The sequence below is a fragment of the Sorex araneus genome, chromosome 4 (genome assembly GCF_027595985.1).
Source record: "Sorex araneus isolate mSorAra2 chromosome 4, mSorAra2.pri, whole genome shotgun sequence".
NCBI lineage: Eukaryota > Metazoa > Chordata > Mammalia > Eulipotyphla > Soricidae > Sorex > Sorex araneus.
In genome coordinates this window covers 2,748,535-2,764,110 of record NC_073305.1, presented here as the reverse complement: position 1 = coordinate 2,764,110, position 15,576 = coordinate 2,748,535, and the positions used below count along the sequence as shown (strand labels likewise).

The window sequence follows — 15,576 nt, the reverse complement described above, 5'->3', positions numbered from 1 at the left end:
GGGAACGCCCCGGGAAGCCGGGCCTGCATGAAGCATCTTATTGAGCACTGTAGTTAGAGCAGCAGTACTGAGTTTCACACGACAACCCAAGGGAATAATAATCAGGACCATATCGTCATCATGATCAGAATAAAAACCAAACACAAACTGGACGCCCACAGACGCCCCCCCGCTGCGTCCACCCAAGCCGAGTGCCTCGAGGCGCCCCCGTGCCCCCCACGTCCCGGGCCTGTCCATGCCGCCCCCCCGGGGCCAGCAGAGTCCAAGGATCGAGAGTCTCAGACTTGTTACTTTTGCAGAATAAAGCAAAAACGTCTTTGTGCTCCTTATTACCAGAAGCAAGTGCCCGCGGCGTCACCACATGTAGTAGCTTCTGGAGGTGTCCACCTGGGCCGGCTTGGCGTCGCCGGGCCCGTCCTTGTCCTTCTCGCTGTCGCCCTCCCAGAGGTTGATGAGGGGCGGGTACAGCTCGTTGAGGGGGACGGACGAGGTCTTCTGCATGTACTTCTTGAGGGAGTGGTGGTAGTTCTTCCTCTTCAGCCGCCGGGCGACATACAGGGCGGCGGACGCCAGGCTGCCCGTGGCGAGCAGCGAGCCCATCACCGCGGCCAGGGCCGTGCTGGCCTCCTGCTCGGGCGCGTCCGGCGCGAAGGCAGCGTGCTTGGTGGTGACGTTCACGCAGGAGCGCTGCGTGCGCTGGAGGGTGCTGGACACGGTCAGGCACACCTCGTAGTCCGTGGAGGGCTGCAGGCGCGTGAGGTTGTACTCGTGCACGTCCACGGGGACCCTGGCCGTGTACGTGATGTGCGGGTTGTCGATCTTCATGGTGGCCGACGACCACTTCAGGTTGGACGCCAGGGCGCTGGGGTTCACCTTCCAGGACACGAGGATGGAGTGAGACTCCGCCTGCTTGACGTAGATCTTCAGCACCTGGGCCCCGTCCAGGAGGGTCCCGTTGACCCTGATGGTCACCACGCGCGTGTCTGCCCCTTCCACGTTCTGGGCCACGCAGGTGTACCGGCCCGAGTCCTCCACCTGCGTGTCGGCGATCTCCAGGGTGCCCTCGCTGCTCAGCCGGTACTTCTCGGACAGCATCTCCGCGGTGACCTTGTTCCCCAGGGGCGTGACCCAGTAGATCTCGGGCTCCGGCTCGGCCATGGCGCGGCAGTCCAGGAAGACCGGGGCGCCGATGTCCACGCTCAGGTGGCTGGGGAAGGTGCCGTGGGAGATCATGGGCAGGCAGCGCTCGCCCGCGTCCTGGGGCAGCACCTCCCGCACCTGGTGGCCCTTGAACTCGGGCGGCGTGGCGCAGTGCATGGACAGCGGCTCCATGAAGCGGATGTTGGTCTTGTTGGAGTTGACCCAGTGGATGACGCAGTCACAGCGCAGCGGGTTGCTGTGGATGCTGATCTCCCGCAGGTTGGGCAGCGACTCCACCGTGCTCTGGTACACGGCGTTCAGCGCGTTGTTGTTGAGCATCAGGCTCTCCAGGGCGGGCACGCTGCGGAAGGCCGCGCGGTGGATGTAGGACAGGCGGGGGTTGTTGGTGGCCTCCAGCTTGGTGAGCTCGGGGAGGTTGTCCAGGGCGTAGCGGTCCACGGACACCAGCTCGCCCATGTTGTTGATGCCCAGCTCCTTCAGCCGCAGCATGTTCCGGAAGTCGCCCTCCTGGATCTTGTGGATGGGGTTCTTGTTCAGGTCCAGGAACTTCAGGTTGGGAACCTTCTGCAGGGCCCGCTGGGGCACGTTGACCAGCTTGTTGTCGTAGAAGGACAGGCTCTCGAGGCTGTCCAGGCCCACCAGGGCGTTCCCGGGGACGTCCGTCAGGTACATGCCCGCCAGGACCAGGCTGCGCAGGTTGGACAGCGGCTTGAAGTTCATGTCCAGGATGCCGATGACGGGGTTCTCGCCGATCATGAGGATCTCCAGGTTGGGCGTGGAGGCGAACCAGCGGCTGTCGATGACCTTCAGCCGGTTGGAGTTCAGGTGCAGCCTGAGCAGGTTCCGCAGGCCCGCGAAGGCGTGGGCGGCGATGCTGCTGATCTGGTTGTGGTTGATGTAGAGCTCCTGGAGGCTGCCGAGGCCCTGCAGGCAGTGGTCCGGCATCTCGGCGATCTGGTTCTCCTCCAGGTGCAGGGTGGTGAGCTGCGTCAGGTTGGCCAGCCCCACCTCCCCGATGCTGGTGAAGTTGTTCTGCGAGAAGTCCAGCTCGGTCAGGTTGAAGAGCGGCTGGAGCTCGTCCGCGGTGCTCGCGATGTTGTTGCTCTGCAGCAGCAGCACCTGCGTGTCCGCGGATAGGTTGCCGGGCACCCTCGTGAGCCGCAGGTCATTGCAGTCCACGGTCGTGGCTTCCCGGTAGGTGGACTGCGGGGTGAACCAGGGCCGGATCTCACAGACGCACAGCTGCGGGCACTCGCCGCTCTGGAGGGACGGCTCGGCCAGGGCCGCCAGGAGCAAGCCCAGCACCAGTCGGTCAGCGGCCAGGACGGGGCTGCCCCGCGCCATGCTGACCTGCTGGGAAACGTCTGACACCAGCGGGGCGCTACTGTGAGGACGCTCAGCGAGCTGCCCGCGGCCACGCCAGCCGGGAACGGTTTGCTGAGTCTGCAGGAGACGGGAAGTACTCTGAGCCTTAGTCGTGCCTTTCCCGCCCGGGCTGGGCCTGCGTCTGCGGCTTCCGTCAAACTGGAGCCCGGAGGTGGTCCTGAAAGGGAGCAGGACAGATGTTAGGGTCACTCCGCTCAGCTGGCACAGCCCCCGCTCGTCTGCCTGCTAAACAGGCACGTTCATGCACGAATTCAATCAAAGAATGTTGAAGTGAACAGCTCAGACCACCTCACTGAATTTAAAATTGCAGGACCTTGGGGCTGGAGCGACAGCACAGCGGGGAGGGCATTTGCCTTGCACGCGGCCGACCCAGGTTTGATTCCCAGCATCCCATGTGGTCCCCTGAGCACCGCCAGGAGCAATTCCTGAGTTCAGAGCCAGGAGTAACCCTTGAGCATCGCCGGGTGTGACCCAAAAGGCAAAAAAAAAAAAAAATTGCAGGACCAGTATCCCTGTATGGGACTTACATAAAACTAAAACTTGTCGCCAACTTCACAGCTTAGTTAGGACTGTATTGTTGCTGTTGAGTAGTAACACAGAGCAACAATACTTATACACACTGCCTTTATCATTGAGTACAGTCACTACACACACACACACACACACACACACTGCTGTTACTACTGAGTGCAGTCAGCACCCACAGGCACTGCTGTGACTACTTAGGCATTACACAATACATATGACTGTTATAATTGAGTCCAGTTATTACACACACTGCTAGCTATTCTTATTAATTAATATCATTAAACTCCTGAGTACAGCCATGTAATAGGAACACTCAGAGAAGCCCAAAGGTGTCATTTTAGAAACAAAGATGACTTTTCGAAACAAAATGTATTTATCTATAGCTCCCCCAAACCAAAAGGTTTAGTCTAACTAAAATATAAAAGTCAGATTAATTAAAAACTCAAACTTCTTTTTATTTATTTATTTATTTACTTATTTACTTATTGCTTTTTGGGTCACACCCAGCAATGCACAGGGGCTACTCCTGGCTCATGCACTCAGGAATTACTCCTGGCAGTGCTCAGGGGACCATATGGGATGTTGGGAATCAAACCCGGGTTGGGCACATGCAAGGCAAACGCCCTACCCGCTGTGCTATTGCTCCAGCCCCTCAAATTTCTTCTTTTAATTATTCATATTTTAACAAATACATCGTTGTTCCCAGGAATGCTTTTTTTTAAATAAGTGGCGTATTTCACAGAAACATTCAATCAATACTCTCCTCATTCAATTATTCCTTTACAAAAAACTAATCTGGGCCAGCCTCAAAGGAAAGTGTCATTTTTCTTATTCTAATAACCACAGCTGATATTCACTGAATAAGACAGTGCCAGCGCTCTCTCCTGCCATCACCGGTTCTCCTGGGGAGGAAGCAGCACACAGCTCTCCTCACCCACCTCGCCAGGCCACTCCGTTGGTCTGGGAGGAAGCCCCCGGCGAGGTGACGGCTGTAACAGTTAACCTCCAGAGTCATCTCCAGCCGTAAAGTACTGTTGGCCATAAAAGCATCTCCATTGTACGATTATTGCGAGAATTAGAGGAATCTACATGCTGTCTGGCAGTTATTAAATGCTTGTAAGAGTTCATTGCATTTATTATGATCTTACTGTGTTTCTCACCCATTTTAATTCCAGCTCCACAGTTGCAGAGGGAAGGCAAGGGAAAGAAGGAAAGCTGAGGGGGCTGGTGCTACTCGGCCTTCACCTGTTGGAGTTATGAGATCTCCTAGGTCAAGTGTGTATCTCTCACTGACTTGTAACACTGTCCTCACCTATTTGTAACACTGTAGCACTGTCCTCCCAGTGTTCATCAATTTGCTCCAGCGGGCACCAGTAACGTCTCCATTGTGAGACTTGTTGTTACTGTTTTTGGCATATTGAATACGCCACGGGGAGCTTGCCAGGCTCTGCCGTGGGGGTGGGATACTCTCGGTAGCTTGCCGGGCTCTCTGAGAGGGATGGAGGAATCGAGCCCGGGTCGGCCCACCTACTTGTAAATATCATATCAGCAGCTAGTGGTTCTAGTTTTTATATTTCAAACCAGATGTAAGAGCCGGTCTGGCCCCAATGTGTGCTTCTCAAGACTCGACCGTCACTTGCCCAGGAGTTCGAGGTAGTGCTCAAAGTTTCCGCCTCTTGCCTCTGTGATGTTCCTCAGCTTTCAGCACTGACGGGACTCAGTTATTAGTGTCTTGATCCTCACGTGCTTCTGTGGAACCCCTGAAGTGGAGCATGTCGACTGCCTGAAGCTCGCCCGACACACGCCAGACTCTCCGTTCATGTTAGCTGCTACTGTTACCTTTGAATTTTCCAAACCTTGCTATTCCGGGGCCAGAGAGATAGTACAGTGGGTAGGGCACTGGGTTTGATCCCTGGCAACCTACGTGGTCCCCTGAGCCCTGCCAGGAGTGATCCCTGGGGCACAGTCAGGAGTAAGCCCCGAGGACCACGGTGTGGCCTCCAAATTAAAAATAACAACAACCAAAAGAAACAGAGTTATTCTTTTTTGCTTGTTTGTTGTGCATTTTATTGCTTATTCGGGTGTGGCACTTGGTTGTGCTTCTGGATCTGCTCAGGGATTAACGCTGGTGGTGTGGGGGGACCAGGTGCAGCGCTGGGAACAGAAGCAGGACAGCTGCCTGCAAGGCCAGTGCCTACCCACTGGACTATCTTTCCGGCCCCCACAGAGATTAAGCAAGAAGTAAAATGGCATGAACAGCCATTCCCTGTAGTTCTTGTCGAAGGAAAGAAAACTATCCTTCATTTTGTCTGTTTCCCAAGATATGCAAACCAGGGCCAGAGCAAGAGGACGAGGAGTTGCCAGGGGTCACGTGATGCCCTCGCGGGCAGCCAGCTCTGGTGGATGCCCTGCTTTGAGATCCTGAGCACAGAGCCAGGAGCGATGTCCGGGCACTGCTGGGTATGGCCTGTCCCCGCCCCCCGCCCCCAGAGGTGCTAACCAAGCACCGGTTGAACAAGGTGGGAATTTAAAAAATATCCTCCAGTCCAGACCTGGCAAGACAGAGGAAGGAGAAGGAAATGACTGAGCTGCACAGTGCTGGGAGCTTTGCTCTCTGAGGGGGGGAATACATCACTATTCTCCCCCCGCCCCACCCGCCGTCTGATCCCTTACTCTGCCCTGTAGTGTGTGTGTGTGTGTGTGTGTGTGTGTGTGTGTGTGTGAAACACTGGAATACTATAAAACTACCTGATTCTAAGTCTGCTCAGAAAGTTACAGAAAATTTAAATGCACCCAAGAGAATTATTCCTTCCAAAGATTATTAACTCCACACATTTATAGGGGTCTTTTTCATCAGAGTACTCCTAAATCAGCAGTGAACACAATAAAATGCTCAGTGAAGAACATTTTTGACAGATTATTCCTTACTCCTAAAAATAGGAAATCAAACGGATAAGTGGCCCTCTCATGACTCTGAAGGGGATTTCAGCTAAGTTCAATGTTTTGACAGAATTTAAGGAAACATAGCAGGAAGTCAAATACGTAGTACAATCTTGCAAGGTGTCCAGAATAATCTATTATCATAAAAAAAAAATCCCTCCCGAGAGCTATACTTTCACTACTGTTGTGAATAAGGCCTCCATCTTGGTTCGACTTAGATGGTCTGAGATAATTGTGTGTAAAGCTTCGATTTCTCTTTGACAAACATGCATGTCTTTTTAAACCAACAACCGACATGAGCTCAGAATGTCAGACATCAAAGGGAACAGAAGGAAGGCATTTTCCTCTCTCTCTCTGTACCAAGACACCTCTAAGAGCAGAGAGGGATATTTCTTTCCTTTTCTTTTTTTAAATTTTATTTTATTGAATCACCGTGAGATAGCTAGAAGCTTTCATGTTTGGGTTACAATCTCACAATGATCAAACAACGTCCCTCCACCAGTGCACATTCCCCACCACCGATATCCCGGGTACACCCCCCCTTCCCCACCCTCCCCCCCGCCCCCATGGCAGACAATATTCCCCAGACTCTCAGAGAGGGATATTTCTTGCACTCTGGAAGAGGTATTTCTTTGTGTGTGTACGTGTACCACAGGAATATCCTTTACACTATTTCCCCGGTTTAATTGTGGACATAACATTGCACACAGAACAAAGTTCACACGGTCCTTAAACCATCTCAGATGTTTCAAACACAAACCATGTCTCAGGAGCTAATCACGAAGTATTTAAAGTAAAGCCATTACCAAGTCAAGAGAAGAACAGCATCATCTAATTTTCCTGGTTGATGCTGATGCATGATCGTCAACCAAACCCAACAGCACATTAAAGCGATGAGATGGGTGGACTGTCGTGACTAGCTCATGCCGAGGAGGTAAGGATGGGTCAACGCCAGAGAATCAGCCGGTGGAATATACCATATCCCCAAAGCGAATGACAACCTACACAGTCGGCTCAGTGAACAGAGAAAACCACCGGACAAAGCCGAACCCCTTCCCGTGACTCTGACGCGGGAACGTGTGGGTCTAGAGCATTGCTACTGCTATAGCTCAACTGAAAAAAAGACATTTTCACAAGAAAAGCACTCAACAAACAATGGGTAGACAAACGCCACGTAATAAAAGTCATATTTTCATTCGGCCTTGCTTTCTACTGCTTCATAGATGCTCCATGAAAGAAGCTTCCAGCAACCCTGCACTGAGCGAATGGACTGGCACGCCCTCACAGCGCGCGCTCGCTTGGCAGCCCGGCTGCAGTTGGCTGGTTCCTGCCGCGTTCCGACTTTCACGAGTGTCACTCTACAGCTTTTTAAGATTAAAAGAAAAATTTTAGGATGCCACGATTTACATCGTGACTCAGAGCTGAGTTCCAGGCACACGCTGTTCCAGCACCAACCAACCCCAGCGTCCACTCCCTCCGCCAGCGTCCACTCCCTCCGCCAGCGTCCACTCCCTCCACCCACACCTGCCCCCCTGACCAGCGCATTTTAAAAAAAAAACCCATTGGGGGCCACACCCAGTGGTGCTCAGGTCTACTCCTGGCTCTGTGCTCAGGAATCACTCCTGGTGGGCTTAGGGAACCAATCAGATGCCGGGGACCAAACCCTGGTCGGCAGCAAGACAAGACACCCCCCCCCCCCCACTGTACTGTCTCCGCCCTTGACCGGCCGCCATGGTGAGGGTCTCCGGCTTCCGGTGCTGTGGTGGGCTGGATGCACCCAAGGCCCTTGGCCCCTGCCCCCGTGACCCCCCTCCACTTCCCACCAGACCCTCCATTTCTTTCCCTCTCTGCCCTTCCTGTTTTCCGGGGGAAAGGGTGATTGAGTTATTCCCACTATCACGCCTCGATCTCTCCTGTCCAGCTTTTATACATCCCCGAGAAGGGAGGTGACCCCGGGTCTGTCCTTTTCCTCCTGACTGTTCACTCGGCATTACGGCCACTTGCGACCCGGGATCTTGGCCCTTCCTGTTCTTCCTACAGCAGCAGCTGGGCCCCAGGAACGGCACCATTTGAGACGGCGGGTTTAGTCGGTAGATGTACGTGCTGTGTCTGTGGCGCAGACAGCCTGTTCCCTCTCTCCTCACGCTCCCCGGGCGCCCCAGCCCCCCGAAACACAATATTGAAATCAGATCCGTGAGCTGCCCGACGCCAACAGCCTCTAAGTGGATACGAGGAAGTCTCACATCTCGCACTCTGAATCAAAAGGGAGAAATAATCCAGCTTAGTGAGACACGCAGAAAACTGAGACGCAAAGAAATCTAGGCCTCTTCTGTCAGCGAACCGAGCCGTGAAAACACAGGAGAAGTCACTGGAGGGAATTTATATATATTAAAATGCTACTTCAGGGAACACACGGACGGAAAGAGCCCGGACAGCGCTGCTGCCCATACGGACAGAGCCCACCAGGGGTCCCAGGCGAACGGGGTGCAAGACCCCGACTCTCTCCGGGTCTCTGAGGGCCTAGGGGCGAGCAAACTGCAGAAGGAAAGGCTGAAGCCCGCAGGGTCGGTCCGAGAGAGCAACATGTCTGTTTCCGTGACACAGAAGTTTCCCGTGACACAGAAGTTTCCCGTGACACAGAAGTTTCCTGTGACACAGAAGTGCCCCGTGACACAGAAGTGCCCCGTGCGACAGGGGAAGGTGGGGAGGCCCAGCCAGTTCTCCAACTGCCGGACGAGTGCAGAGGCCGGCGGCCGCCCTCAGCCCACGCCTCACACAGATATCAATCAAAGCAGATGTGTAAAACGATAAGAATAAAATGAAAATTGGGAAAAGACTGTACAGTGCAGCGCAGACTTGGTTTCCAGCAGAGACGTCCAAAGCGTCATCTAGAAAAGCAACACACACACACGGGACTGCGTGAGAGGAAAAGGCTCCTGCCCGTCAAATCAGCGACGGGGACTCGGCAGAACTGGAGAAAGTAGAATCGACTCATTTCTCCAGTGCAGACTTCCTCTCTGGAGCATCAGAAATGCTCGCAGCTCAGCCAAGAGAAAGAAAAGATCATCAGCGTTTAAATGAGCAAAGTTCAGCGTCTGTGGAGAACAGGGTGCAGACGTCTTGAAAATTTTAAAATAGGGCTTCCCGGGGACCCAGCGGTTCCTCTCCGGGCACCGAGCCCGAGAACACGAGACATTCACCTTTTTTTATTTGTTAATTTCCTGCTGAATCACCGTGAGATACAGTGACAGTCTCAAAGTTGTTCATGATTGGGTTTCAGTCATACAGCTCCGACACCCGGCCCTTCACCAGTGCACATGCCCCATCGCCAGTACCCAAAGTTTTCCTCCTGCCTGCTCCCCACCTCACCCCTGCAGCCTGCCTCTATGGCAGATGCTCTTGTCCTCTCCTCCCCCCACCCCTCCCTCCCTCCCTCCCTCCCTCCCTCCCTCCCTTTTGGGCACTCTGGCTTGCAATAGATACTGAAAGGCTATCGTGTGTATCCCTTTACCTCCTGTCAGCTCTCAGGTCTGTCCAGAGAGATCATTTCCACCTATCATTGTCACAGGGGACCCTCCCCTGCCCTCCCTGCCTTCCCCCACCCCGCCGTGTGTCTGCTCCCTACCAGGGGCCAGTCCTCCTGGCCCTTGTTCCTGCTGTCTTCGGGTATTACTCACATACTGTGTGTTTTTGTTTAAAACATCCCACAGATGAGCGCGGTCATCCCACAGAGACCTTCATTCTTAAGGACACCCGCACACCTGTGCTATTCACAATCGCCAGCCCTGGAAGGAGCCCAGGCACCCACGTACAGACGGGTGGGGGAAGGAACTGAGGTCTCCATGCCCAGTGGAGTACTACTCAGCTCTGAGCAAACCTGCACCTCAGCCAGGATGGGACGGGGGAACAGCACTCGGAGGGAAAAGTCGGAGGGAACCGGAGGCCGGAAGATGTCACTCACGGGGGTGGCAGTATTACATGCCTCACCTCAATGACCAATAACGTTGTAAATAGTTCTTTAACACAAAGTCTTAAAAAGAAAATAAAGAAATAAAGGGAATAGACAATTCCCAGTGGGAAAATCTCCCTGTGTAACTGCCTCCAGAACGGAGACGGAGGCTGCCAGGGTGGGGCGGAGGCTGGGAGGGCCCGGCGGGGCAGTTCTGCAGGGACACTGGCACTCTGGGGCGGGTGCACGAGGCAGTACGTGAGAACAAAGCAGGAGTATTAGTACCGCGGCAAGCCCCGGTACCTCAGTAACAGTTACTTCGAGGTACACGGGCGAGGTACTTAGCAGATCGCTCTCCAAGGAAGGAAACCTCTCGCCACTCTGAGGGGGTGCTCCGCTTTCTGGCTACGGAGAAAGCCAACCCCCTCAGCACGAGGGCAGCCGCATCTCTGCGGGAGGAGAGACGCGTCCGTGAGAAGCGGGCCCGCCCGGCTCCGCTGGTGGGGCGGCAAAAGGACGCATTTATCTTGGGAAACGGAATGTCGTTCCTCAGAACCTGAGTTACCACAGACCCAGCAGCCCCAGCTGCTCAGTGGCGAAGGGTCCGAGCAGACCTTCCCAAAGGCGCGCACGCCGAGGCAGGAGGCAGCGTGACGCTCCACAGCGAGCACGGGAGGGGCTCCGGGTCTGCGGCAGACACGGGAGAGGGTTAGTCACCCGCTTCCTCCCAGTGTTTGCTGAGACTCGCGGTGCGAGGCCTAACAATGCTCCCTCCTGAGTGCTCTCACCAGCCCCTACTCAGACTAGCAGAGAAAGAAGTCCTGGGCCCCAGGGGGCTCCCTCACACAGCCGAGCTCAGGCCGAGCACGTGTCAGGCCCCACTCTGGTCCCTGGCTCCGCAGGGCGCCCCGAGTGCTGGTCTTGTGGCCTGGTGGTCCCCGTGACCAGTGGGCCACGCACCCGGCTTTCAGGCCTGCTCGGCGGCTCTGAGCATCGCTGGGCGAGGCCCTGGGAAGGGTGAGAGGAGGGAGGGGCCTTCAGGGTGGGGGAGAGGAGGCGTCACAAAGGCTGTTTATTAGGCAACAATCCGTGTTACGCGACTGTCTGTGTGAAGTCGTGCACAAGCCCCTGTGCACAGTGAACGCAGTCGAGGTCGGAGAAAGGGAAGGTAGGGGAGAGCGCGGCGGGACGAGCAGGGCGCCCTCAGCCAGGTCTGGGTCCAGAGATGAAAACGCCCCAAGTTCTGTTGCCCAGCGATGCGAGCCCCGTGGCCCTACTCAGCTACAGGGTGAGGCATGGAAGGGAGTCAAATAGATGTTTCTAATCATAATAAAGTGATTAGCACAGCGGGTAGGGCGTCTGCCTTGCACACGGCCAACCCGGGTTCCATTCCTCCACCCCTCTCAGAGAGCCCGGCAAGCTACTGAGAGTATCCCGCCCGCTCGACAGAGCCTGGCACGCTCGGGCAAGCTCCCCGTGGCATATTTGATATGCCACAAATAGTAACAAGTCTCACAATGGAGACGTTACTGGTGCCCGCTCGAGCAAATTGATGAGCAACGGGATGACAGTGCTACAGTGCTACAGTGCTAATCATAATTAAATGAGTGCATTATAATCCAGGCCAACTTTGATCACACACTGCACGTGAATTGTCTTACATTCTGCAGCCAATGAAAAAAATGGCATCGAGGGAAAGAATAAACATCAAAGTACTTGTTTCTAGCAGAAGATGGGAGAAATCCGCTAATTACCAGAATAATGTTCCCTCAACGAGCCTGGCAGTTGGAAGAAATGAACAAAAATTCCTTAAATAACAATTCATGACTGCAAAGGACTGGACTGCAAAGGACACAGCCCCAAACTCTACAAACAATGAAAATCACACTGAATTTCCCGAGAAGTTGCGTTTGGGTCACTGCCCTGACAATCAGGTTCTGGCAGAAGCAAGGTGCAGGGCCCTCACCCTGTGGAGCTGGCCTCAATGTCCAGGTCCAGTTCCCAGCGGAACCTGTCAGCGGGCGGCAATTTGGCCAAAGCGGACAGTGGGTCATTTTGAACAGGGACCCTTACTCCAGCCATTAAGTTCTTCTTGTCTAGACAGTTTGATCTTATTCAGCACTGCACCAAGACAGAAAGAGTACTGACCGAGAGGAACAGCACGAAGCAAAGGAGGCGGGCCCAGAGAGGCCAGAGCTTACGGCCTTTGCCTTGCAGCTGGCCGGCCCAGGTTCAGTGCCCAGCACCACACAGGGTCCTCCCAAGACCCCCAGGAGGGAGCCTTGAGCACAGAGCCAGGAGTAAGTCCCGGGCGGTGCTGGGTGTGGCCCACCCGCCTGCCCCTCAAAAAAAGAAGAAGAAAAGGCAGCTAACACGGAGGCCGGCGTGGGGCGGGAGCTCCTCAGACCGGCCTTCCGTCTGTTTCTGGAACACAAACGCCAGGGAACGTTTCTCTTCCTTCAAAATCAGTCTTGCTGCGTCAGAACCTGAGTTTCAGGTGCACTTCACTGAGGAGCCGCGTCTCTCTCGGGTCTGCAGCTGGCTACTCTGCACCCCACACGGGCCACGGGCCACGGGCCGTGTCCTGACTGCATCTGTGGGCACTGCCCGTTCCCCTGAAAAGCCCAGTTTAACCCTTCACTACACCATCCCTCACCCCCTGGCCCGCCTCCCCTCCCCGTCCCCCTTCCTCTAGATAACTACTGACGGACTCATTGTTTAGAAGCTTCTGTCCATCCCGGTCATTCACTTGCTCCGTTTCTCTCACTGCGTCCGAGGGGCCTCACACCGACTGTGTTTCTCTCCGACTCGCTTCTCCTTGCCAGGGCAGCATCTCAGTATTTATGCAGCTGGTAGCACTTCACTGTGTCGATAAAGCCAGATTTATCCAGCCATCGGGGAACACATCACTCCCAGCCCTCGGCTACGGAAGTTACGATATAATACATCGAATTCTCGTGGAACTGGACAAGAGAAATAGCAAAGTCGCCTGATGGTTATGTGGATTCTAGTGAACTGACTGCAAGTTCTGACGTCTCTAAATAATCGCGTTAGCCGCTAGAAATGGAGAAATGGCACTGACTCTCTGTACCTCAGCCTGGATGCAAACAGTCGCGTTAAATATGTCGACTTATTTCATACGTGACGCTGATGGTGATGAAATAAAACAGCCTCCGCGTGACTCTTCACGACAGAGCCTGAGGAGAATCCGGCCCCACTGAGGCCTCAAGGAGCCCTTAGGATCCCTGGAACCACATCAAGTTCATCACTGAGCTTTATCCCCACGTGTCAGGGCCTTTGGCAGGTAAGGAGTTAGTGGATCTAAAGACTCAGGTGTGACTGGGGAAATATCCCTTTTCCTGTGATTTCTCACTTCTGTTGGACTTTCAGCCAGGTTCACTGCACGAGTAGCTTACAAATTCAGAGAAAATAACCCCCATCCTATGCTGTCGAGCCCCCCGCCGAGAAGAAACGGGCCGTCCTGGGGTGTGGCATGGTGTGGCATTGTGTGTGCCAGTCCACACCGGTACGACAGCTTTAGGAAAATCATCCTTTTCGCTCTCAGAATAGTTTCAGGCCTAACTCGGTGTTTGTCTTTCTTGAGGAATGGGAAACGGGGTTTCCCGGCTGGAGGCCCCGTGAGCCTCCCTGGGCTGGGGGGGGGGGGGGCAGCGACCTCTCAGCTGCGCCCAGGGGCTGCACACAGCAAGGGGGGCCTCCAGGAGGAAGCCCCCGGCCCGAGGGCCTCCCTCGCTCCCGCTCTGAAGCATCGCTCAGGGCCACTATCCTCCTCAGTGATGGGGGCAGCAGCGGCCGGCCGGGGAGCCAGGCCTCGCTTCACCCATCCCGGGGCCCGCTCAGGGGCCCACACCCGCTCTTCTCACATCTCCAGTTTCAGACCGTAACGCTGCCCTTCGAGGGGGGCGGAAGAACCAGAAGCAAACACCGGCTGTGAGCCCTCGGCAGGGGGTGACTTGAGGGACGGTGCGGGCAGCAGGGATGGCCGCGGCAGCCCGAGAGGGCACGTCCCAGGGCCAGCGACCAGAGCAGCCCCTGCTGCACGCTGGGCACTGACCGGGCACTCTCACGGGCCAGTGCTCTCGGACTGTCTGCGCTGATCCGCCCGACTCTGCTTCCTGTCACGTCTTCTCCAAAAGTATGTCCCTGATTCACGCTACTCAAGGCAACATTCGCATGAGTGGACAGAGACAGAGAGAGGGACAGAGACAGAGACAGAGGGACAGAGGCAGAGACAGACAGAGGGACAGAGGCAGACAGAGGGACAGAGACAGACAGAGGGACAGAGGCAGACAGAGGGACAGAGACAGACAGAGGGACAGAGGCAGACAGAGGGACAGAGACAGACAGAGGGACAGAGGCAGACAGAGGGACAGGCTCTAGTCAGATGGAGAATGGGCCTAGGGGACTGGTTAGGGTTCCGTGCACTGGAGAGGGCACGGCAGCAGGACAGCGGGAGGGCATTGCCTTGCACACAGCCGACCCGGGTCCCCTCCCCAGCACCCCGTAGGTCCCTGTGCCCCGCCAGGGGTGATCCCTGAGCGCAGAGTCAGGGGGAAATCCTGAGCACCACTGAGTGTGACCCCAAACCCCAAACCAAACCCAATGCAGCAGAACCCCCGTGCACGAAGGAAAGGGGAGATGCCGGTTCCCCGGAGACAGCGGCGTGCCGGGCTCTTCTGCACCAAGGGGCCGGCAAGGCAGGGGGCCGGGGGCCCTTCCTCGGGGCTTCTCCCCCGACTGTGCAGGTGAGCTGAGCATGGCCAGTGGCCGCGTCTTTCCCACGCACAGTGAGGACTGGGCTGAGATACGCAGGCGCAGCTTCCCAGGCCACAGGGAGCCCGGAGACTCCCCAGCTGCTCTCCCTCACCCCGCAGCCCCCCGCGGAGTGCTCCCTCTCCCCTCCTCCTCACTCTCTCCTGCAGGATCCCTCGGAGTGCTCCCTCTCCCCGTGCTCCCTCTGGCAGCACCTTGTGGGAGTGCTCCCTCTCCCCGTGCTCCCTCTGGCAGCACCCTCCAGGAATGCTCCCTCTCCTCTCCCCTCCCCCGCTCTTCCTCCAGCCCTGCCCTGCCGGAATCCTCCCTCTCCCCTCCCCCACCGCACCATTTCTCGGGAGTGCTCCCTCTCCCCTCCTCCCCACTCTCCCTCCTGCAGGGTTCCTTGGGAGTGCTCCCTCTCCCCTCCCTGCCCCCGCCCCCCCACTCCAGCATTCGAGGGGGCCGGGGAGTCTGGGGCCCCCCCTGCCAAAGGCCTCGGGGCAGGTGGTCCTGGGGCTGGAGCAGCCCAGGGGGTGACACAGCATGGGGCGGGGGGCAGTCAAAGCAGCCCAGAAGCTTCCCACAGGCTCCGGCTGTACAACCGCCCCCACCCCGGCCTGCCCGCTCTGGAACGCGGCTCCCGTAAGGCTGGGGGTGGGCGGCTGCCCAGTGGGACCCGGAGACAGTGCTCAGTCCCCGCGCACTGCAGGTCTGAAGCCACCACCGGACGCCGTGGACACACGTGAAGCCGCCCTGGCGCCCGTGGAGGGGACTGTGTGTCCAGACCCGCTGGGCCCCTTCCCTGCAGACCCTGACGCGGCCCAGTGCTGGGGGCC

At 56.2% G+C, this 15,576-nt stretch overlaps 1 protein-coding gene across 3 annotated transcripts in view; it reads right to left on the bottom strand.

The window, feature by feature from the left end:
* Window positions 1–220: 220 nt before the first annotated feature.
* LRRN1 (leucine rich repeat neuronal 1) overlaps window positions 221–15,576 on the bottom strand; it is a 33,716-nt gene continuing 18,360 nt past the window's right edge. For all 3 annotated transcript variants that reach the window (XM_055136265.1, XM_055136263.1, XM_055136264.1), the window contains exon 2: window positions 221–2,704. In XM_055136265.1, coding sequence (XP_054992240.1) covers window positions 355–2,505 — 2,151 coding nt within the window. In that variant the 5' untranslated portion in view covers window positions 2,506–2,704 and the 3' untranslated portion in view covers window positions 221–354. The remainder of the gene's footprint in view (window positions 2,705–15,576) is intronic.